Raw genomic sequence first — 25,339 nt, forward strand, 5'->3', positions numbered from 1 at the left:
AAGGTTAAAAAAAAAAAAAAAAAAAAAAAAACCCCGCGGCCGAGCGCCGGAAAAAAATAGAACGCCAGGGTGGTTAAACAGAAGGCTTTTGCAGGTCATGGGCTTGATTCACAAAAGCGTGATAACGGCCTAAAGATTTGCACGTGCAAACTAGAGTGCTAAGTAGTTTGCACCCTAGTTTGCACGTGAAAAGCTTTTGGGCGTGATAACTCAGTTATCACCCTTTTGTGAATCAAGCCCCATGTGTCCAAAAGGCAAATCATTAACATATCAATTCACTGAACATGGAGTCAGACCTGAGAGGATAGGAAAAGTAGTGATCCAATTTCCACAGGCCTCTGGAACATAATGTCATCAACAGCCACAAGGTAAGGTCTAGATCCCCTGGAAGAGAACAATGTTGCAAGAAATGGCATATTATGTTGAAATACATTAACCTGTACAAATATAGAGTTCTGCACTGCACAATAAATATCACAATTTCTTTAACTTAAAGAGTAACTGTCAGGCTGCAGAAGCTAATTTAAACCTCTATTCTCCTGTGTTAAACAGTTTAGAAGGAAGCCCAAAAGCAATTAGTGAAGATAAAAATCTCAGTTACCTTTGATGTGTGCTTATCAGCAAGGCTGTTATTCTTAAGAAGACGCAAGCCCCATACCATACTGCAAAGCATTCTGGGGCTCTCCCCTCGGCTGCTAATGAGACGTTACAGCAGCTTGTAATCGCGTAGCACTGATAAATCTCGGGCAGAGTACACTGCAGGAGTCAGCTATTGTTCCTAGCCACATGGCTCATTAATATTCACTGCACACTGTGTTGTTCAAGTACAAGCTTATCTGTGATCAGGAAGCAGGCAGGACATGACGACACATTTGACAGAAAAACATGGAGCCTGCCATGAGCTGTCAGGAGCATCTATCTCTGCATATACTATATACAAATTCTGTGAAATCCAAACGTGGACAGTGAAATGCATATGTAATGTAAGTACAGCCAATCTTTAGCTACTGATATATGTGTTTATTTTCTCTGAGACCTTATACCTAACAGCTCCTCTTTAAAGCAGACCTGAACTCAGACGACCTCTCTCTGCTCTAAAAAATACACAACAGCATAATAACCTTAAAACAAAAACATTTCTTTTTTATAGCTCATACAAATCCTAAAATAAATCTGCACTGTTCTTACTTCCTGATTCATGGAAGAAGACATATTGTTTACAGCCTGTGCTTTCCAATGGGCTTATCTGCTTATCATTGTCATGTGACACAGGAGAAGATCTAATTACAATTTGAGGTTAGACACAGATGAGAGGGAATTAGACAGCCTAAACTCTCTGAATACACACAGGGGTGCATTTCTCTATGCACCCAGAGACTTCGCTCATCACCTCTACCAATCCAGCACTGGGACCCCTGAACCTCGTGGATAAGGGCTTGTTGGGAGGTGAGAAACAACCACACTGTGCATGCACAGGATGCCTCACTCCTGCACAGTTCTATGAAGACACACAGGCTTGGCTCTTTCTGCCAACCCTGAGCAGCTCTGTGCTACTGCTCAGGCATTCTGCACCTGCGGAATAGTCACGTTCATTCACAGCCATGAACTTCCAGAGGGTCCCAGCGCTGTATTGGTGGTCTAGAGCAGAGTTCCCCAACCTTGTCCTCAGAGCCCACCAACAGTTTTGCAGAAAACCATTAACATTCACAGGTGAGGTAATTAGTGTCTAAGCAGTGCGGATTAACCTCCTCTGTGGATTTCCACAAAACAAGCACCGTTGGTGGGCCTTGAGGACAGGGTTGGGGAACACTGGTCTAGAGGAGGATGTGGGAAGCCTCTGAAGGATCCAGAGGCTTCCCTCGAGCAGGGATGAGCTCTGGATGAAATCCAAATGAATTTCATTCAGAATTTATTCAAATAATTAGTGCAGCTTAGCGGGTGGGTGTGGATTAAACTTACCCAGAAGCCGTCTTCTTTAATCCATCCCACGCTGCGTTCCAAGCCGCGTCACGTGACTACTATGCTTCCTCCTTCAACTCGAAAGGAGGAAGCAGTGGTAGTCACGTGACCACAATTTGGAACGCGGTGTGAGATGCAACGTGGAACAGGTTAAAGAAAACAGCTTCTGGGTAAGTTTAACCCCCCCCACCTTTCACCCACCTGCACTAACTATCTGGATGAAATCCAAATGAAACTCATTCGGATTTCATTCGGAGCTCATGCCTGCCCTCTACCAAGGCAAGCATGTGACTTAATCTCCTTTTAAAGTCACAGATGTGCTTTAAATGAGACCAATTCGGTACAATATAACATACACCAACTAAACCCTATACATTTTGTATTAACCACTTTACCCCCGCCCGTACGAATTTCTCCGTCCCTTTTTCCATCCTTTAACCCCCAGGGACGGAGAAATCCGTACTTTCCGCGCTCCCGCTAGTAAACACGCCGCCCGCCGCTAGTAAACGCCGCCGCCCACTCGCCTGGAGATCAATGAACGGGAAAATCCATTCCCGTTTGTTGATCTAAGCCCCGCAATGATTCGCTGCTCTCCAAAGAGCAGCGCGATCATTGTGAAAAATAAACACTTACCCAGCCTCCAAGTACTTCCTCCAAGCTTCCGGAAGGACGCTTGGAGGTCGCATTAAAACAAAAAGTTACTGTGGCCATCTTGTGGCCAAATAGTAAAACTACACCCGAAACATTTTTCACATACAAATAAATTACTTTTACACAAAAAATTAACTCATTACCTCCCACACTCCCAATTTTTTTTTTTTTTGTAATTAAAAAAAAATTAAAAAAAAAAAAAAACATGAAAAAGTATACATAAATAGTTACCTTAGGGACTGAACTTTTTAAATATTTATGTCAGGAGGGTACAACACTGTTACTTTATAAACTATGGGCTTGTAATTAGGGATGGACGCAAAACTGAAAAAAATGCACCTTTATTTCCAAATAAAATATTGGCGCCAAACGTGATAGGGACATAATTTAAACGGTTTTATAACCGGGACAAAAGGGCAAATACATTTCATGGGTTTTAATTACAGTAGCATGCATTATTTAAAAACTATAATGGCCGAAAACTGAAAAATAATTAATTTTCTTTCCCACATTTTTCCTATTTTCCCATTAAAACACATTTAGAATAAAATAATTATTGGCATAATGTCCCACCTAAAGAAAGCCTAATTGGTGGTGGAAAAAACAAGATATAGATCGTTTAATTGTGATAAGTAATGATAAAGTTATAGACGAATGAATGGAAGGAGCGCTGAAAGGTGAAAATTGCTCTGGTGGTCGGGGTAAAACCCCTCAGTGGTGAAGTGGTTAATCCTCTCAGGCATTGCCTCAATATTTCAGAAGAATTGGCCACCATTCACATAATCTTTGAAAATGATTAACCAATTAAATGTCAATTCAAATTTCCAGTGACTGCTCAGCTGATCATGTGACTAAGGATCTACACCTTTTCCTCACAGCAGAGTTAGCTTTCAGGCTTGTTTATGGCATCAAAATGACCCACTTAAGAAAAGTACACTTTAGTGTGTTTTTAGTTTTAAATAGCAGTTTAGATTTTACATCCAAATATAAAGTTTTGATTTAGTGACCACGGAAAGGAACACACATGTATGTCTAACAATAAGCAGACATGACTCAAACAAACAAACAAACAAACACAGAACATTTATATTGCGCTTTTCTCCTGGCGGACTCAAAGCGCCAGAGCTGCAGCCACTAGGACGCGCTCTATAGGCAGTAGCAGTGTTAGGGAGACTTGCCCAAGATCTCCTACTGAATAGGTGCAGGCTTACTGAACAGGCAGAGCCGAGATTCGAACCCAGGTCTCCTGTGTCAGAGGCAGAGCACTTAACCATTACACTATCCAGCCACTCACCCATAAGAACATGCAGTAGCCCATCCCAATTCATAGGCCTTCCTCATTAGAAAACCTCCAAAGATCCTATTGAAAATGTTTCTTTGCTATAGAGAAAAAAAAAAAGGTCACATTTTGTGCAGGAGTGTAATGGCTCTTTTTGCATTTACATAAAGGACAGCCCAAGAAATTTTTTTGGGATACTTACCTCAGCCGTGGATGGATAAGAAGGGCTGTCCAACTCCAGTCCTTAAGGGCCGAGGTCCTCACACATTTTGGCACAACTCATAATTGATGGCACTGAATCAGGAAAGGTGTGGTTCATGAAATAGAGCACATTTCTCCATTTCTCAGTTTATGTCAAACACTGGCATGAATATGGGCCTCAAGGACTGGAGTTGACATCTGTGGTTTAGCGGCAGCCCAGATCCTCCAACAGCCAGCTGTTTCAGTGCAGAGTCCCTCTATACCTATTTGACGCAGCATGAATCAAACAGGTTTCTTCTAGCCATGAGCGGTTGTTGACATGCGCATACGGACTGTGCATGTGCAAGTGAGGTCCACGTCTGCCCAGTAGAAAGAAGGAAACCCCTGGGCCATCCAGAGACTTCCAACTACTAAAGGTAAGGATCTAGCTTTTCTCCTTCCCCACTTAAAGAGAATCATACCGCCAAGGGGGCTAAAGAAAACCTGTAACATAAAAAAGTACCCCTGGGTCGATACTTACCTCAGGAGGGGGAAGTCTCTGGATCCTATTGAGGCTTTCCCCATCCTCCTCCATCCCACTGTGGTCTCGCTGGGCCCCTCTGAAGCCACAGCCGACAATTTGTGAAGCTGTGGTGCACGCGCAGTAGTACCTGCAATATTTACCTTCCTGGCTCCAATGCAGGCGCAGTAACAGCTCTCTGCTCAAGGTAAGGTGGAAATAGCCAATCCCAGTCGGGTCCGCTCTACTATGCAGGCCACTTGCGCCTGCACAGTAGAGTGGACCTGACTGGGATTGGCTATTTCCACCTTATCCCGAGCAGAGAGCCGCTACTGCGCCTGCACTGGAGCCAGGAAGGTAAATATTTACATGGCCGCTGTTCGGAGGGGCCCAGCGAGAACACCGTGGGATGGAGGAGGATGGGGGGGAGCCTCAATAGGATCCAAAGGCTTTCCCCTCCCGAGGTAAGTATCCCCCCATGGGCACTTTTTACAGGTTTTCTTTAACCCCCTTGGCTGTATGATTCTTTCTGGATTTTAGAGTCTAAAAGCGGTACAATTTTTTTCCCTGGGAGGTATGTGGAAATGCTCCCGCTGCGCGCATTGCTCTGCATAGGGCCTCCGGTGGCTACTCCAAGCAAGGGTCGGGATTACCACTCTGAGCTGCGTTTTTCCGCCCCGACCATAGCTCGGGGTTACCGCCAAGGAGGTTAAGGTGTACTTTAATGCATACAAGTCTTGTGAGAAATACAGAGACTGCAATTGCTAATCTCCATAAATACTGGCCGGTATGCAGATCCACTGGCTTCAATGTGACTAACTTTCTCACACATAATAAAGTGTAAAGGCAGATTTGTAACACAAAACGCATATTTAGCTAGCCAGCTATGGTTATGTCAACTAGAGGCGACTGTTGCGGTGGATTCCTCCTCTCAGTCTGTGGCACCGCTATGATGTAGTGTGAGGAGATTGTCACAGTGGATTCTTTTTCTCAGTCTGTGGCACCCTGTGCTATAGTGTGCAGCGATTGTCACTGTGGATTCCTCCTCTCAGTCTGTGGCACCGCCATGATGTAGTGTGAGGAGATTGTCACAGTGGATTATTTTTCTCAGTCTGTGGCACCCTGTGATATAGTGTGCAGCGATTGTCACTGTGGATTCCTCCTCTCAGTCTGTGCTTCTGCAAGTTACTCTACCAGTATTACTATCATCATACATTTATATAGGTGCAGTAGTAGGGTAGGGTATTGTACCATGCTAGCCATCAGTAATAAAAAGCAAGAAGTTTTGAATCAGGATGATAGCATTTATTGGCTAACTTAAAAGAATAAGAGTAAGCAAGATTTCGGCTGTCCCCAGTTTATGAACGCCCGACTTACGACCCACCGATACAAACGGCTGCCGACCCGCCGCGATGACGTCACGCAACTGGGGACTACCTTTTCTGCTGCCGTTTTTAAAGCAGAGTAGTCGCAGCGGAAGGCAGATATTTTATTTAGTATTTATATAGCGCTGGCGTGAAGGTCACGCAATCAGGAAAATCCCTAGTGGCGGCACCTCCTAATGCGTCATTATGCGACGCATGAGAAGCCGCCGGGAGGACAGTGAACGAAGAGAGGACGGCCACGCAGATTCCGGGCAGCACGCTGGGACTCTTCTACCACCGTGGAACAGGTGAGATGTCCCCTATCTGCCTTCCGCTGCGCCTACTCTGCTTATAGAATGGGGGCAAAGGTGGCTGTCCCAACTTAAGGACGGATTCAGGTTAAGAACTAACCGACAGTCCCTATCTCGTTCGTTAACCTGTACAGCCTTCGTCAGGCTTGAAGCCTAAACAGGATTGAAGCCTGATGAAGGCTATACAGCCGAAAGCTTGCTTACTCTTATTCTTTTAAGTTAGCCAATAAATGGTATCATCCCGATTCAAAACTTTTTGCTTATATAGATGCGGACATCTTCCACAGTGCTTTACAGAATACATTATCATGTCACTAACTGTCCTTCAGATGAGCGCATAATTTAATTCATACAACAGTCAAATGACCTTCAAGCCAGCGCTATATAAATACTAAATAAAATAATACAGATATTATAAGTCCAGTTTGTTTATTTTGGATCATCTAACCCCATCCCCAAGCTTAGGGGATCCAACATGACAGGGACCCTATTCCCATGCACACCTCTGAATAATACACAGAATATTAATACCAACTGTTTATACCTGAGGCTGACAGATCTCAAGGCCCTTGAGTTTGGCATCTTCCATCCACACAGAGTTGGGAGGTAAAACACGGCTTCTGAAGCTCACAGTCCTACAGAATAACAGTGCAAGAAGCATTCGGAAGTGGCTCCTTCAAATATTATTTCTACATAAATAACCACGAGGGTGCTGTGTAAGTGCATACCTTGGATCCAGCGTGTTCAGAAATATGTCATGGATAATTTTTCTTTCCTCCTCAGTTGGAGCCATTTTCAGTAAAGATGCCGTGCTGAATGCAACGCGTCTCAATTTGTTCACTAAATAAAAGAACAGCTTATTACATTGTAGGTAACGTATTTTCTAGATAAGGAACAAAAAACAGAAGCAGAATTATGAAAAGTGGAGCAAAAAAAGATGAGATTAATGCTTCTCAAGCATTTCATATTGCAGCCTAGTGAACTGAAGCACATAGAGTAATATGGAGGCGGACATATTTATTTCCTTTTAAAACAATACCTGTAGCCTGGCAGTCCCTCCTCTTTGGCTGCTGTAGTGTCTAAATCACACACGCCTGAAACAAGCATGCAGCTAATCCACACAAATGTCAATCAGAGCACCTGACCTGCATGCTTGTTCAGGATCTATGGCTAAAAGTATTAGAGGTAGAGGTTCAGTAGTACAGCCAGGAAATCTGCATTGTTAAAGTGGACCTGAACTCTTGCACAGGAAGAAAGAAAACAGAGAAATGCACCCTGTATGTATTTAGAGAGTTTAGCCTATTTCATTCCCCTCATCTGTGTCTAATCACCACTGTAATTTGAACTCTTCAGCTGTGTCAGCTCACAAATCTCCTCTGCCATGGCAGAACAGCTAATTTGTAAACAGTATGTTATCCCAATGTTTGGTTCAATGAAAGCAGGAAATAGAAACACTGCAGATTTATTGCAGGATTTTGTACGAGCTGTAACAAAGAAATGTTTATCTTTAAAGGCAATTATGCTGTTGCATATATTTTAGAGCAGACAGAAAGTTCTGAGCAGTGATGAGCAACGGATTAAATCCGGACAAAATCCGAATGAGTTTAATTCGGATTTCATCCGAATAATTAATGCAGCTGAGCAGGTGGGTGAGGGGGGGTGGTGGAATAAACGTACCCAGCAGCCTTCTTCTTTCATCCGTCCCACGGCACCTCCCACACTGCGTTCCAAGCCGCGTCACGGGACTACAAACACTTCCTCCTTCAACCCGGGAGGAGGAAGTGCTTGTAGGCACATGACCGCCGCTTGGAACCCCCCCAGCTTTATTAATTATCCGGATGGTTCTGAGTTCAGGTTCGCTTTAAAAGGAAATAAGTATGTCAACCTCCATATCGCTCTCATTTCAGGTGTGCTTTAAGGTGGCACACACACATAGATTGCCACCAAATGCTGCAAACAGATCGTTCCCTCTCTGATCTGAATCAGACCAAGAGGGATTAAAACCTTCCACACATACCACATAGATTTTCAATTGATTTCAGCAATTACTAAAGATAGCCATTTTTATACTAAGAATAACTGTTCAAATTCACTACACCTGCATGGTATTGCCTTTCATCAGGATCTATATTCTGCAATACTCTTTATTAATAACTGTCTGTTTATAACCAACCAGCTGAGAAAACTGTATGGATGCAACCATCCGGTCCACAAACCACACCAATGAGCATTGAGTTATTGAACTTACTTTCTCCTTGGTGGAAAAGCTTTTTCTCTTCTTCCCCTTCAGGAACCAACGGGTTAACAAATGCTGGCCTAAATAAATTCAAATTAAGGAATGATCAAAAAGTACTACTAGAAAGACAATATATCATTCAATTATTATAACAAATAATAAGAGCACACTGCACACCTCCTACATGTGCCCCACTGGAGGAAGCAGAGGGAGGAGATGGCTCCATGCAGAGGAAGAAATCCGCACTTTCCTGGCAGATCTACAATTTATTCACGCACACACACCTCTTTGTCATGTGACTGACCTTTCCAAAGGGGAAAGGGAGTGATGGCATAATTCTCTATTTGCATTTGCAAACAATGAAAAATCAGGGAGAGCGACCATAGGCTTTATAGTGCAACTGCTGACACAGAAAGGTATAGCAGTGTACTGAGCACTAATGCTGGGAATACACGGCTCGATTTTGCCGCTCGATCGTTTCATCGCTTGATTCCGCAGTCAATTATCTTTCACTCGTTTTTCTTATCTTTTCCCATTCACTTCAATCCGGACTCGAGTGGTGAAAAGATCGGGCGGGAGATCGGACATGTTGGAAATTATCTATCAAGCCATCTTAATGGCTCAAAATCGAGCTGTGTATTCCCAGCATAACATCTAGGGTTGGTAATCTCATGCAAGGATTAAGTCAGTGGAAGATTGGGGGAGAGGAGAAGACATATTAAAGTCATTCAGTGCATGTGGCTACAATAAAGACACACCCCAGAAGCAGTCTACACCTGTTTCACAAAGACGCGCAAAGGTCCCAAGACCATTTTTCTAGGGTAGAAAAAAAAAGGTATTTGGGCTTCACTGAATTCTATCAAACACACTTGCATATCACCCAGTATTAGGGGGCAAAGTAGATATAAAGATGTTTGAAAACCTATTAACTTTTAAGTGGAACTCCACCCAAATCTTTATATTTCAGTTTATGCTTTAGATTCAGATTAATAAAGCCATCTGTGTGCTGGCTGAGGATCATAAGACCACAATTAAAATATTATAGAAACCATAACCCTTCCCAGCACTGTCCAGAATATAAAATATTCCCAATCCCTATTCATGCACATAGTCAAGTATGGAAAGTGCAGTTGATTTACCTCTTGTTCTCTGGATCCCTGGCCACCATAACAAATGTAGCATCCAGCACTGGACTGTAAGCGCCATCGTGAAGCTGTAACAATAAAGCAGAGTTATCAGAATGACACCGCTCACCATGTACACTGCAGTATTGCTAGGTGATTTCAACCTAGTCCTACCACTGGAGAATTGGAAGTACAGACTGGTATGCATAGTGACAAGCAACAGCTGCTGCATGCACTGCTTGCAATGCCTATTAATGAATACTACAGTGTAACGGTGTCAGCACACAGAGATCTCTGATTATTGGTGATCTGCAGTATCACCAATAATACAGATGCTATAGCTGATTATATGGTGATCTGCAGAATCACCAATAATACTAGTATAGCCTTACACGTGACAACCAGTGGAGGATCGTGTTTGGGTGTAACAGTAATTCAGATGAGAGAGCTTACCCGAGGAGCGGGTGACTCAGCCTGCAGCTGATGCTCACCTAATGGCGGAGTGAGTCAGACAGTACTGCAGGCAAGAGGGCTAATGTGTGTAATACAATAATGCTGTATAACTGATCACCTGTGGAGCAAGTGATTCAGAGTGTACTGCAACCCGGTAGTGTTTTGGTGCACAATATAAGGAGAGAACCACAGTAGTGCTGAACTCAGGCTCCTCTGAAGAACAGGTGGAGCTGACTGTCTTGCAGCCTAGGAGTAGTTGATACAATTGGTGCTGTAGCCCAGTTTGATTCAGGCGTTACTGCAGCCTAAGCTAGAGTGAGACAGACAGTACTGCAGCCTAATAGCAAGTGACACAGGTAGTACTGCAGCCTAATAGCAAGTGACACAGATCGTACTGCAGCCTAATAGCAAGTGAAGTGTAGACCCGGCGCTAGCTGTAGATTGGTATGGCCCTTTAAGTGTGTATTATGCCCACGGTGCCGCTCCCTTAGCTGGGTGGTGCCAGGAATCTGGTGTGTATAGATAGAAAGAACAAGGGTGCACTCCTATGGTGCATTAACTTCTATTCGTCACAACGCGTTTTGGCACATAGCCACGCCTTCTTCCGGTCGTGGCTTGGCGTGGCTAAGCGCCGAAACGCGTTGTGACGAATAGACGGCTTGCCGAAAGGAGTAGGAGTCGGCGGTTGTACCCAGTCCACCAGCCCAACATCGCACACAGATCCTGAAGCCCTGGCCAGGCTCAGGAAGTGGCAGAGACTCGGTGGCGGCCCCCTACATGTGTAATACTTGCACATTCAATGTAAGTGCAATTGTTTGATGCGTGATACCAGAAAATAAAGTTAATGCACCATAGAAGCGCACCCTTGTTCTTTCTATCTAATGGCAAGTGACACAGATAGTACTGCAGCCTAGTGACAAGTGACACAGATAGTACTGCAGCCTAATGGCAAGTGACACAGATAGTACTGCAGCCTAGGATACCTGAGGAGCAGGTATCCCGACTAGAAGGCAGTATCCTACACCTAGGAGATTGGTGCAGGAAAACGATTTCCCTCACTAGTGGCAGGGCCCACCAGTGCGGGTAGAGAGGTCAGACAGGCAGAGTTGGCAACGAGCGGACAGACAAAGTACAGAATCGAAAGACTGATTCAACGTCAGGGACAGGCAGGGTCGGCAACGTGAATCAGATAACCTGAGGTACAGAATCGACAAACGGAAGAATAGTCAGAGGAAGCAATAGGTCATAACAAATAAACAATGCACTAGTACTTTAAAGCTATCAACAGAATCTAGCTAAGTGTGAATTCCCAGCTCCGGCTGGTTCTAACACACTTTGGGAACTGACTGGGGTCTAAGCGCTAACACAATATAGCATACACAACAGCAGACGCGGAGCTACTGACAGGCCTGCTCTATATATATCCAGCAAGCTCCACAGCGCCGCCCCAATCCATCAGCCAATCCGGATGCCAGCTGGTGTCAGCTGACCGCAGGATCAGCTGACCCCCCTCTTAGCTGCATAAAGGTCCTGTCACTCTGCTCGCGTGCGCATAGCCCTTAACCTGTGAGCAATGGAAGGACCAGGCATAACAAACATTTACCCCGCGCGGCAGAGGCCGCCGGCTGATACGCGGAGATAGCCGCCATGCCGCTTGTCTCCGCGGCGGCATCTACGCTATTCCTTACATACAGCCATTAGCTTCATTCACAGGGTCTCTTCCAATTGTAAACAACATTGCAAGTTATCCTGTACAAAGCCAGAGTGAGAACATATTGGGAATGATTAGCGAATGGCCATCAGGACTGGAAGTCCTAAGTTATCAAGAAATGCTGACCTGAATTTGTTAAAAAACCTGCTAACAAGTAGCTAGAGTACACAAACTTCCAACCATAGAGAGGAGTGCTGAAAGGTTGGCAAATTACTAGTTTGCAAGCATCTGCAGGGGCAACTGTTAAGTGACCCTGTGGTGTGTCAATGCATACCTGTTTTGTAGTAAGCTGCACACTAGGCAGCCTTTCTACCTCAGCCACAAAGGAAGCCATCTCAAACTAAACTCTACTGAGCCCCAGCAAGTCTGCATGGTAGGATCAAAATCTTATTATGGACTTTGTGTTAAAGCCAGGTTCACTCAAGCATTAAACATGGGGAAACAAAGCTGTATCATCGTTGTCATTCACTGGACCCCAACATCCGTACAGCATCATATTGGCATGGTCATTTTCTATATGGAAATTACCATGAGATGCCCATGTGACTGCCAAAATGCCCTGCAAGTAGCATACAATTAACGTAGTGCTGACTGAAGTTCACCATCCACTGCTAGTGTAAATGCTCACTAAGCGATAAAAACTATGGGAAAACACCAAAGGTCACTGCTAATGTGCATGTAGCCTCACTCTGTACCACTTCCCCACCTGATAGCTGCCGGACTTGGTACTGGTACAGAGGTCAATAACGACCTCACCAAGGTGCTGTGCAGGGTGTTGCACAGCAGGCAGCGGCATGCCATGGAGGAGGTGTGGCTGGTTTTCCAAGTCAGGAAGTCCAGCACAATACCTTAACCCGCTAGAGCTCACTACATCATCATTTATGATAGTAGTTTGCCCTGCTGAGGTAAAAAGGTTGCATATTATACAGTCTTGCACCAGTTTATCCCTCGACATGTGTGTGTTAAATAAATCCAATAACAATGACAAAACATTCATAAAGTGCTTTTCTCCTGTAGGACCCAAGTCGATTCCAAGTTATTATGTCTACAAAATCACTCAGGTTTTTCAGTGAGTTCCAGCACTAGAAAATCTTAGTAAATATGGCCCATTTTCTCAATACTTCTAGCTCACGGGTTTTCTCATGAAGACCCCATGGCAGTACAGAAGACCTAGGAACCCCTCACTGCTATATGGAATGTACCAACAAGCCTTATTTTTGGTCAAAACAAATACACAAAATTAAAATGAATGTAATCTGTGGTCCTTCTGAGGACTTAGTAGCTCAAAATGAAACTACATTATATTAACAATAGCTGTTTAAGCTATTTAGTAAACATGGAAAGTGCAATGTGCTATCCTTAGAACAATGGAGAACTGACATAATTTGCCTACATTTGTGTAAATCATATTTGAACAGATGGGGGAAAAATAGAAACTGACTAATCAAAGTAAACAAATTCATATCACAGTCAAGTAAGTAAACTCATAACAGCAAGAAAAGTGAGCTAAATGATCTCTCATGAAGGGCACAAACCTGTAACATATGCATTTTGACTTCCATTGAAGTTTTTCCAACCCATGACACATAGCCTGTCAGCTTGATGTCACAGTCAGGAGAAATAATCTGTTTACGTAAATCTGAAATACAGACCGGTATTAGGCAGAGCGGTATTCAAGGTTGCAATGATCAAAAAACCCAATACTTTTCTGTAGCCAACAATGAAGACAGTGGTTTAATAAAAAAATACTGTTAATGATTAACGGTTTACATAAAAACCACTGTTAATGGGGGGTTACATAAAGTGATAATTAGGGGGATTTACTAATGTTTGGGAGCAGTGAAGAATGCAAAAGACTGTAAGGCTAGGTCCACAGTGGTCATTGCATTGTGTTCCCTGTAAAAGCAAGAATGCAATGCACCAGAACAGCAAAGTTGGGCTGTATGTTATCCGCGGGTGTGTCACAAACAGTGAAGCATAGTCACTGTTAACGTGCGTCTTGAGGTAATGCACTGCATTCTCTGCATTGGAAGGCCGGACACAATTAGGCCGCACCACACCGACCGCAATGTGAATGTTGTTATATGTGGTGCATTGCAGTGCAGATAGCCACGTTACAATTCGGCCGCTATGCCGAAACGCTCCACTGTGAGCGTAACCTTAACCTTTAAACAAACCTGGATTGATTTTTTTTTTCTTTGCTATTAGGTAGCAAAAATTTGAAAATCTCATATAAGTCATATTGGAAAATAGAGAGTACTGCTGCAAGGTCAGTAAATTAAAGGGCATATGTGTTATTGCAGACACTCCCACAGCAAGTACCTCTCTTTAATAAATCCAGAGCAACCAGCATTCTCACCACTACCAGTGCCGACATGGCTGCAGTTCCAAAACCTACTAGAAACTTAACTACCATTCTGCAATCTTATCAAGCTTTTGTATGAGCCAGATTAGGTTTTCAAACCTCTGTCGCCTAACATAACATTTGTGTTGGATCACTTCTCTAGATTCTCTAGTGTTCTTCATGGTTCAGGGTAAATGGCCTCAATTCACTAAGCTTATCTGCTGTCTTTAACCTCCTGAGCGTTACGTCGCTCAGGAGGTTTTGACACCTTTTGCCCGCCAGCCCCCCCGCCAGTCCCCCAGAGATCCCACGGCCGAAAACCCTCTTGCTAGCACTAGGCTAGCTAGTACAAATGCCCGGCACCCCCCGATCCCCCGTTTATACATTACCCAGCCCGGATCCAGCGATCGGCGCAGCCTCCCCGGACAGCTCCGGTCTTCACTATGGGGAGGATCGCATATGACGTCACCGACGTCATGCGCAAACCCGATCCTCCCCATAAAGAGACCAGAGCTGTGCCGGGAGGCTGCTTGATTGCTGGATCCGGGGGAAGGGGGGGGGGGGGGAACTAACTAGCCTAGTGCTAGCTAAAGGATTTAAAGTCATTTGGTTACAAAAAAATTTATTATGGAGGACTCCTGGGCCACAGAGCGGTATGCCCGACACAGTGTCGGGCATACCGCTAAGGAGGTTAATAACGTTTCTGAGCTGTTTCTAGTGTTACCACCATGGTGATATGGCACGTAGTAAACTTACAGCCTGGTACACACCATGCAATTTCCCGCCATAGATGGGTCGAATAGATAATTTCCAACAGGTCCGATCTGATTTCCGATTGATTTGCATAGAAGCGATCAGAAAAACGATCGCAAATCTGATCAGATCTGTCGGAAATTATTTATTGACCCATCTATCTGATGCGAAATTGCATGGTGTGTACTAGGCATTACTCTTCTGTCTAAGTTAAGGAGAGATCTCTAAAGTTAACATTACAATCCTTAAAATAACTACAGTATTGTAAAGTTAAAGACAGGCTGCTAATTAACTGCATGTGAAAATAACTACAGAGGAGGTAACCTAAAGACAGAAATGATAAGTTAACTCCTCTCACTGTGAAAACTTATCTCTACACCTTAATAAGGCAAGCTTCTTCAGTGAATTAACACTGAAAATACCATCGATGTGTGGTGGTAAGTTTTCTCTTGCCTTATCTCCAGCATGATCTTAGTGAATTGAGGCCGTTGTCTTTCTCTAGATTCTCTAGTGTTCTTCATGGTTCAGGGTCAAGGTCTCCAGTCAATGGAGCAGAGATTGGGTCTAGATCATATTATGGCACAAAAAAACCAGAGGTTGAAAAAAAACCTGTCTTTTCTGCAAACATGGCAACACACTAATTGGATTACATATCACCCAGAAACTCCCACCTTGCTCCACAAAATAGTCAAAGAATTAGTGCAAGTGTTCAAACTGAGTAAAAATAATTCCTGACAGAAAATGTCCACACTTGAGTCTGCACGTTTACCTGATAAAAAAGATTTGCAATGAATCCTGTTAATATGTACAGCTAAACTGAAAAGACTACATTTTTCTAAACAAAAATGTGCATGTAAAATTAACAAAAAAACTAAAATGATATTAAGCAATAGAGCTTTTCCCAAAAGTATGCTTCTGCAAGAGGCACTGTTGTTCCAATAGCACACAGGCAAAGAAAACTGGACAATGTGCAATACACTGTTCTGTACCCCTACAGTTTTACCCATTAGTCCAGGCACATCAGCAAAAATCTATGAAATCAGACTTTTGATAACCTTTGATGTCAGGTTCACTTACCAATTTTATCTACCAATGCTGTGACAATTGAAAGAGGAGATGCACTACTAGAGTCAGACTTTGTGTGGGTGTAACAGATGAGAACTGAAAGAAAAAAAGAAATACAATTTAGTAAATTTAGCACCGGTTTTGGCACCGGGTCCCGTAACTTCCTCCAGTCGCTGCCAGTCTGCGCAAGAGAAGTGCGCCCACTATGTATCTCTCCAGCGGCTGCTGGAGAGATACGTAAAGAGCGCACTTCCCTTGAGTCAGACTGGCTGCGACTGGAGGAAGTTACGGGACCCGGCACCAAAGCAGGAGAAGGCTGAGGACGGTGGCGTGGGAGCGATCCGTGCAGATGGGGCTGGAGGAAGCCCCAGGTATGTATAACACGGCTCCACACTTGGCTGAGGCAGCTGACAAAGACCACCTCTGCCAAGAATCTAGTGAGTGTAGAGTAGTCCCCCGACCTAGCACGGCATGCTTATCTAACAGGCAGATCACTCCCCCTGAGCGACGGCTGAGAGCATTGTTCTCCCCGCTTAACCCACCTATCGAGTGATGTCACTCCCGCGCGGCTCTGCACACCCAGCACAGGAACAGAAAACATCACTAGCCTGCAGGCGTGTGTATCTGTGCAGTTGGGGTATAGCAAGCCTATAACTTATAAAGCTGAAATAAAGCAAACACCTTCTGAATTAAGAAGTCATATTATAGTCAGTGTTGCTTTTTAGTAAGAGGGTTTTTCGATCTCTTTTAGCCCCCTACACTTTCCTAGTGTTTCTGGATCACTATGAGCTGTCTGGGTATTCTTAAACATCATTCTAAGTTATTTTAATACTTATTTAGAAATACACTAGCCTGTATTATTTATAGCATGTATATAGCGTTAGCTGATTTCGCAGCACTGTATAATGAATAAGGTTACAGACAATGACAATAACAGGGGCAACAGGCAACACAATACAGATAATAAGCAATAACATACAGTTCTCAATGCCAGATCATGCACTGGGGAGGGAGTCACAGTAATTGGAGTTCACGATATTCTGTGGGCTGGATGCATAATCATGTATGATACACAAGGAGGGGAGGGGGGGGCTTGGCAAAAGGCTTACAATCTAAAAAGGAGGGGGCTGTACCATTATGTTGGAAAAGTAGCACATAAGTCATGATTTTTCCATTTAAGTAGCTGGATACTATACCTCCCAAGCTGTCCAGATCTTCAAGGATTCTACCAAACCTACAACATTAAATGCAATATTTACTATATTTTTATACATAGCAATAACAGTTTAAATTTTTTTTTAGACATTTAAAATGTAATCACATAGTATAAAAACATTTTTAAAGCCATTCTGAAGTGAAAATCAACTTATGAGATTATTCATTCTATGAGTTTTACTAAAAGGTACATTTAAAAGGGAACTCGAGATGGGGATTAGCAATAAAATATGCATACCTGCGGCTTCCTCCAGCCCCCTCCAGCCCGATCTCTCCCACACCGTCCTCTTCTCCCTCTCCGTTCGCTCGCAATTGGCACAGGAAAGTCCTCCAGCCCATGACCAACTGCGTACGTGCGGCCTTGCCTGCACATCCTCCCGCCGTGATAACCTCGCCTGAAGCGTTTTGCCCCTATGCAGTATTATTGCGCAGGTGCAGAATGCTTCCGGCACCAGGAGCGAGACAGGAGAGCGCACCTGGCCGGACTGGGCCGACTGCCGGAGTTTCCAGGGCCAGTTGTGGGCAAACGGAGAGGGAAAAGAGGACGCAGTGGGAGCGATCAGGCCAGGGGAAAACCCCCAGGTATGTATATTTTATTGCTAATCACCTATCTCAGTTTAATAGATTAATTTTATGACTTCTTTTTGAACAGCAGCAGTGACAGATCTGCCCTTCTGACAAAAAAAAAACAAAAAAACACAAATGGAATTAATGACCTTTTGAACTTTCTAGCATTAAAACCTTAGTAGAACTTAAATTGTTTGCCAAGGTCTTAGCCAACAGGTTGTCTCCCCACATAAATTCTATAGTACACCCCGACCAGGCAGGCTTTATCCCTTGCCGGGAGGCGAGAGACAACACCATAAGGACTATTAACCTTATCCAATGGGCCCACAAATCACACATCCCCCTTCTACTTCTGTCAACAGATGCAGAAAAAGCATTTGACAGAGTAGACTGGAAATTCCTGGAATCCACCCTTCAACAAATTGGGCTAGGCCCTAACATGCTCAAATGGATTATGGCCTTATATTCTGCACCCACAGCGCAAGTCCGAGTTAATGGTGTTGTCTCCTCCTCCTTTCGCATCGCCAATGGTACTAGGCAGGGCTGCCTGCTCTCCCCTCTTATTTTTGCCCTATCCCTGGAGCCCTTTTTACGCCTGGTCCGCAAAAACCCAGATATCACTGGCCCCAAACTCCCCACATCTGAACACAAGGTGGCGGCCTATGCAGACGATCTCTTATTTTACCTAACTAATCCCCATATCTCATTACCACTATTAGAACTGGAATTAGAAAGATATCGTCTGCTTTCAAACTTTAAGGTAAACCCTGAGAAATGCCAGGCAATGGGGATCTCAATGTCAACTGAACTCAATGCACTCATTAAGCAGAATTTCCCCTATAAATGGCACAGCCAAGCCATCACCTATCTGGGTATCCGTATCCCATCCCTGCTAAATAGCCTATATAGCCTTAACTTCTCTCCTCTGATTAAAGCTATAGAGAAAGATCTTCTTAGGTGGGACAAACCCCATTTTACATGGCTGGGACGAATAAACATTCTTAAAATGAATGTCCTGCCACGTCTCCTATACCTCTACCAAACTATTCCAATCATCCTCCCATCTGAACATTTTAAACAATTAAGAAAGAGGTTTGCCCGTTTCATCTGGAGATGTAAGCCTCCGCGAATTAGACTTGCTGTACTTGTCCTACCAAAAGCTATGGGAGGTCTCGCTATACCTGACTTCAGAAAATACTATCTGGCGGCATCACTGGTCCGGCTGGTAGACTGGCACAGACACTCCACCCAAAAGAGATGGGTTCTCCTTGAACAGGACTTTGTGGGTTCAACTCTGACATCACATCCGTGGGCATCTAAACAAATATCTAATGACTATTTGTCAATAAACACCACACTTAACGCCCTATCAAAAATCCGACACCTGACTGAGATATCTCCTTGGCCTACTCCATTGGTCCCTGTATTGGACAACCCTATCTTTCCACTGGGATGCTTTTCTCAAGCCTATATTAGTTGGAGAATGGGAGAAACCTTACGCGCCCGAGACTTCATTTCCAACAATATATGGAAATCAACAAACCAAATGCGTGAACAACGCTCATGTCCTTTCTTAGATGAATGGAGTCATATACAATTCATCCATTTCCTTGAATCCTTGGGTAGGAAGGAACAACTGTCTCGCCCTCTAACACAATTTGAATCCCTTTGCATGACAACCAGCACAACTAAAAAAACACTTTCCTATATTTATCAGCTGTTGGTCTCTGATGCCACCTGGTCAGAGGAGCTTAAACAGAAATGGGAGCGAGACCTCCAGACACAATTCACAGAAGAGCGATGGCAGAAGATACTGATCCTTAACCAGACTGCCTCAGTGTCTTCTAGAGTGAAAGAGACCAACTACAAGATCCTCTCCAGGTGGTATCTCACTCCAAACAGATTGCATAAAATATACCCACAAGCCAATCCTCTTTGCTGGAGATGCAATAAAGCAAATGGCAGCTTGCTCCACATTTTTTAGGAATGTGAAAACATACAACCCTTCTGGCAGGAGGTCCAGAAACACATTAAAACTCTTACTGATGGAGAACCCTCCTCAGATCCCTCCTATCTCCTCCATAACACACCTAAACCTTTCAAGCAATTCAAACACTCTCTAACCAAACACTTAATCCAAGCAGCTAGAATCATTATTGCAAGAAACTGGAGATCAACAGCAACACCTTCGATTCTGGAATGGATCAACGAGATTAAACATATCTATCAAATGGAATCCCTTACACATAGCATTTATAATAGAGAGGAGATTTTCTCTAACACATGGATTCACTGGAATATTTTTTTAGAATCAGATGAATATAAATTAATACTACAAAACACTCCTACTTAAAACTCTTGGCTGAGTAATGATATTGAACTAACTCAGTGCTCTTTCCTTCGGGTTGGGTCTTAACCTTGCAAATTAAAATCAACAGCAATAAATTAAATCACTGGGTAGATCGAAGTGAGCCTGACGGAAATTCCTACTCCTGGCCTCCTCCTCTCCTCTTAATTTCCCTCTTTTCTGGACCCTGTGGAACCGGGGCTTCCCAGGTCCCTCTGCATCTCATCCTTCTCTTTTCTTCTCTCTCTCTTTTCCTCTTACTGTTTCTATGCAGATACAATTACTGCCTGTCCGGGCCCTCGGGTCTACATGTATGGGCACCCTCGACCTGTCGCCTCAAGCTTACAATAGCAGAGCATACGTCATAATGTTTATATCTTTTCATGAGCACGACTTTGTTCCCTTCTCAGGGAGCGTATTCTTCCTCATGGTTGTCCTTTTGTGTTTACCTGTGGCCTGGATTAATATGTACTGTAAAAACTTAATCTTTAAATAAAGAATCTTTAAAAAAAAAAACCTTAGTAGAAGCTGCAGATCACTCTTTTTCAGCTGTTTTGGCTTCTATTAACTTCTCAGGAAGTCAACTTGTTTTTTGCACCAAATTTTCGGAGGGGGTGTAGCTAGCAATTGGCTACCTACATCACCCCTTCCGATCGCTGCCGGGGCGCTCTGATCCCCCCGATCGCCGCTGTTTTTGCTTACTCCCCCCTCTTTGGAGCCCACGCCGGCGCAGCCTCTCCATAGCCTCCAGGGGTCGCTATGGCGGCGATCGGAACTGCGCATGACGTCAGACGTCATGGTCGATCGTCACCATAGCAACGCTTGAAGCTATGGCGGAAGTCTCAGCCATTGCGGGATCTCGGCCAGGAGGGGGGACCCAGTGCCAGGGGACTTGGGGGGAGAGTGTAGCTAGCCTAGTGCTAGCTACACTAAAAAAATAACCTTTTTAAAAAAAAAAAAAAAAAGCCACCAGCGGCCGCAATAATTGTAATGCCAGGGTGGTTAATAGGGCTAACACTACATGTATCTGTTTATCTCATCATGCCCCATGTCACTTCAGGTACACTTAAAATTCTTCCTTATTTGCCCTAACTTTAGTATAACTCCCACCAAAACATTTTTTTTTTTTTTTAGCTTTGGACAGCATGGGGAGGGGTGATAGTGGAACACTACACCAGGTTTTTAATGTTTGTGCCCCATTCAGATCAACCTTTACTTCCTGTTTTCAGGGACTGTTAGACTTTGTTCACATTATAAATCGCCAGCACTATCGCAAGTGCTGAGCAATTTATAGAGCTCTTTTCAAAGAGTTTTTCCCTGTGTTCATAAAAGCGCTTTTGTTGAGTGATTACGATTTTCTCTTCATGATTCCGTCAGTCAGAAGTGATCTCTTTGACCTGGAAATGAATAAATACAATGTATTTATTCTTAAAAGTGCTCAGGAAATCGCTATACAAAATGCTTTTTCAAGCGAGTTGCGATTTCCCTAAACTCTCCATTGAGCAAAAAACGCTCAGATAATGGAACATGTAGTGCATTTGCGATGTTAATAAAATCAAAACACTCACATGTGAACACTGTCATTGAAATCATTGCACAAGCTCTTTATATCGCCAGCGCATTAAAAAAAATAAAAAAATAAAAAATCAGCAAATCAGCTGAAAGCGTGAACAAGCCCTTATAACAGAAAATTGTATGGTGTGTACCTAGCATATTAGGGAGTGGAAGTGAATCAATCCTTCTGAATGGAAAAAAAAAAACCCACAAACTTTACTGGAATGACATATTGGTGACTAGTGGAGTTCTATCCAACAAAATCTCTCTGTAGAGCCATTAAAAACTGTTTTGCAAGGTTGAGGAGTTGGTATTACCGCACTTTGTTGTCCACATTCAGGTATTTTTCTCGTATTTCTGGTTGGCTACCAAGTGGTAACATAACCTCAGTATAACTATCCTTCATTCTACGTGGAGGAAGATCTTCCTGCTTCTTGGCCAGCAATGACTGAAGAGCTTTCCGTTCCTCCATGGCTTGAACATGATCCCTAAAAAAATGCAGATTACATTAAAAAATCTTTACCAGTAGCAAAATTCTAGCCAACAAATTCACAAAGCATAGAAGACAACCATACCTCCAGTTTGTAGAGACTCCAACGATTTCCCTCAACTTATTACGAACTAGAAGCAAAAGACCATCAGTTATTTTTGGAATAGAACAGGATTAGAGAAGAAACATCCCAAAGGCAGGACTAGGAAAATGAAGGAGAGAAATGAAGCATTTGGAAAACAGACTTCGATTTAAATTAATTCTCTTAAAAATGAGTCACTAATGTGTTATATTGCAGGGTGACTCCAGTAACCTCCTGCAAGTAAGGACAAGGGAAGTGTGAGAATGAAGATTATGTATAAGCAATATACACTCAATTGCTGCACTTATAGCATTGCCCATACTTCTAACCTGCGCTTCTGAAGGTATATACGCAGATTACTATGGGGATAACATCTTATGACAAAGATGTGCAGGCCAAAAAGCTTCACAGAATATTGGTTGATAGGAGGGATAATTCTGGGATAGCCACTAGACACAAACTAACTAACCCATCTACCAATTTCTACCCATAAAACCATATACAAGCAATTATTAAAAAAATAGTTCCCTAAGCACCATAGAAAGCCTCACAGCATAGTAAAAAGGGAAAGATATTCAATAGACACGGATACATGCAGGCATGAGAGGTGCAGTGGCGCATGCAAAAATGCATTTTGTTGGCTGAATTTGTATTTAAAAGTTCCATTATGATGTGAAGATATCTTCATGTACAACTAATATCTCAGTCTAAATTATAGCAATAATGTCCTCATTGAGTATAGATAATAGGTAGTATCTTCAACTGGACAACTTTCTGTATTAGTTAGGATGTGCTATCACTCCACCAGTCATCTTCTTCAGTTCTAATAAGGTTGCAACAAGGTTGAAGTGATTGTATAAAATGAAGGCAATCCCCTTGCTTTGATCAACAGTCTAGCTAACTGACATTATTACAGAGATGTTAATAATTCTTCTATGTGTAGCTGGGGTGTCAGAGCAACTGTAGGGGTTTTCTAATAAAATTCATATCACTGTTTACTTCAAACCCAGCAACACACAGACACAAACCTGAAAAACTGTTTGAATCGATAATTTCCGACAGGTCCGATATGGTTTCCAAATGTTTTCCCGATTTTGTATAGATGTGATCAGAAAATCAATTAAAAAAAACAAAACAAAAACGGAAATCAGATCGGACCTGTCGGAAATTATCGATTTGACCCGTCGATCTGACGGGAAATTGCATGGTGTCTACCAAGCATTAGCGACTATATGTGTTTTTTACTGTTTGCTGTGCAAGCAGGACCGCTATAACTATACATATCAAGCCATTGCAGTCTACAACTCAAGTCTAGAGACTACAACTCAGACAGGAAAGGCACTCAAGGATCATGAGGAGCACATTTTTGGCAAAAGAAAGAAAAAGGAAAACTGGTTGTGATGTGAAAGAGGCTTTCTGTGACAAACTGAAGACACCATCCCTAAGCAGTGCCATTTATTTGTTTTTATTTCAATTTTTACTCACTGCAGTGAGGGTACAAAGTTTGTGGTATGTGTATATGAATGGTGGCTATTGACATTTAAAGAGAACCTGAACTGAAAATAAAAAGTCAAAATAACCACACTCAGGTCATACTTACTTCCTGTGTAGTCTACTACTCAATCTCTTTCTCCTCTCCTGCATCCCATTTGTCCACTGTGATCAATGTAATTCGCTGTCCTCCATTTTAAAAATGGCCATTACCCCATAACAGCTTCCTGGTCAGCATACTGTTAAACTGTAATATCACCCACATGAGCTATAGGGAAACATGGACATTACCTTGCACATTCAGTTGTAACTGACAGCTGCTGATATATAACTGACAGCAACTGGTATATTTCAGTTCTGACAAAATATTGTCAGAACTGAAAGGGATCACTGTAAGTTGAAAACGGTAAGCTTCTGAGAAGAACTGACAGTGAGATTTGTATGTAATATTAATTTGCAGCTATGTCATGTGTTTATTTTAAATAATTTTACTCGTTTCCTTTAAAGGGGAAGGTGCTTTTAAGTTTAAGATCAGTATTTGATGTACTGTAATTTATGATCCCAATAAAAAAGTGTAATTTCTTTTTATTAGCGCTGTGGATATCTTGATCCTTATTTATTATGTTTGCCTAGACATTTTGAAGACAGTAGATACCATCAACTGAGTAATTCACATTTGCATAATAAAGTCAACAAGGTAGACTTCTAGTGGAAGTAAGTGGCTTGTGCAATCGCTTTATTAGAACTAGAATTTTGCTCTGAAGAAATGCATAAACATTAAATAGAAAGGGGTATCCAGGAGAAGCTACCTTATTATTAAGGTGGCCATACACTTATAGATTTTCAGCAGATTCGACCATCAGATAGATTTCTGGCAGATGCCTGTTAAGTCCAATCTGACAGGAATCTATCTGATGTGTGTCACACACTAGGAACAGATTTCCAATAGATTTCAGAATGTATCGCCAATATGCCCTTTGTTGGTGGCGTTACATAGACGATGTGTTTTGCATATGGAGGGGGCCGCGTTGTACCTTGGATGCATTCATCCAGGAGATCCATCAGCAGTGTCCCAGTATTAAACTTACGGTCAACTGGGATCTGGAGCAAATTTCATTTCTTGATGTCCTGGTCTGTAATAGACAGGGGACTATCTCAACTGATTTATTCATTAAGCCGACGGACAGGAATTCCACCCTTCACTATGGGAGTTTTCATCCCAAGGGAGTGAGGGATGGGATACCTGGAAGTCAATTCACTAGAGTTGATAGGCTAGTAAGTGATCCTGCTGCATGTGCCGTTCGTAGAGCTGAACTATCGGATAAGTTCCGTTCTAGGGGCTATCCCAAGGAAGTTATACAAGGTGACAGATGTCGTCGCAGACCGGGTGCTAAGGGAGTGCCGCGTATCCCTTTTGTATCCACTTACAACACTTGTAGTGATGTTGTGGCTAGATCATTACGGAGACATTGGCACCTTCTTCGGGATGGTTTCCCGAGGGTGCCCGAATTTAGATGTCCTCCCATGATGTCGTATCGTCGGGCCCCCAATCTGCGAGATAAATTGCGTGTTAAATCGGCACCGGTGCAGCAGTCTCAATCTGTCAGGAGAGGCATGTTTCCATGCCTCTCATGCCACATGTG

At 43.1% G+C, this 25,339-nt stretch overlaps 1 protein-coding gene across 2 annotated transcripts in view; it reads right to left on the reverse strand.

Moving 5' to 3' along the window:
• ACOT9 (acyl-CoA thioesterase 9) overlaps nucleotides 1-25,339 on the reverse strand; it is a 45,041-nt gene that overhangs the window by 11,175 nt on the left and 8,527 nt on the right. For both annotated transcript variants that reach the window (XM_068270055.1, XM_068270054.1), the window contains 11 exons: nucleotides 22,209-22,254; nucleotides 21,951-22,121; nucleotides 17,147-17,184; nucleotides 15,963-16,046; nucleotides 13,324-13,427; nucleotides 9,640-9,713; nucleotides 8,513-8,580; nucleotides 6,993-7,104; nucleotides 6,809-6,899; nucleotides 3,905-3,990; nucleotides 297-384 (listed from right to left, as the gene is read on the reverse strand). In XM_068270055.1, the coding sequence (XP_068126156.1) occupies nucleotides 297-384; nucleotides 3,905-3,990; nucleotides 6,809-6,899; nucleotides 6,993-7,104; nucleotides 8,513-8,580; nucleotides 9,640-9,713; nucleotides 13,324-13,427; nucleotides 15,963-16,046; nucleotides 17,147-17,184; nucleotides 21,951-22,121; nucleotides 22,209-22,254 (962 nt within the window). The remainder of the gene's footprint in view (nucleotides 1-296; nucleotides 385-3,904; nucleotides 3,991-6,808; nucleotides 6,900-6,992; nucleotides 7,105-8,512; nucleotides 8,581-9,639; nucleotides 9,714-13,323; nucleotides 13,428-15,962; nucleotides 16,047-17,146; nucleotides 17,185-21,950; nucleotides 22,122-22,208; nucleotides 22,255-25,339) is intronic.

Source organism: Hyperolius riggenbachi, chromosome 2 (genome assembly GCF_040937935.1).
Source record: "Hyperolius riggenbachi isolate aHypRig1 chromosome 2, aHypRig1.pri, whole genome shotgun sequence".
Lineage (NCBI taxonomy): Eukaryota > Metazoa > Chordata > Amphibia > Anura > Hyperoliidae > Hyperolius > Hyperolius riggenbachi.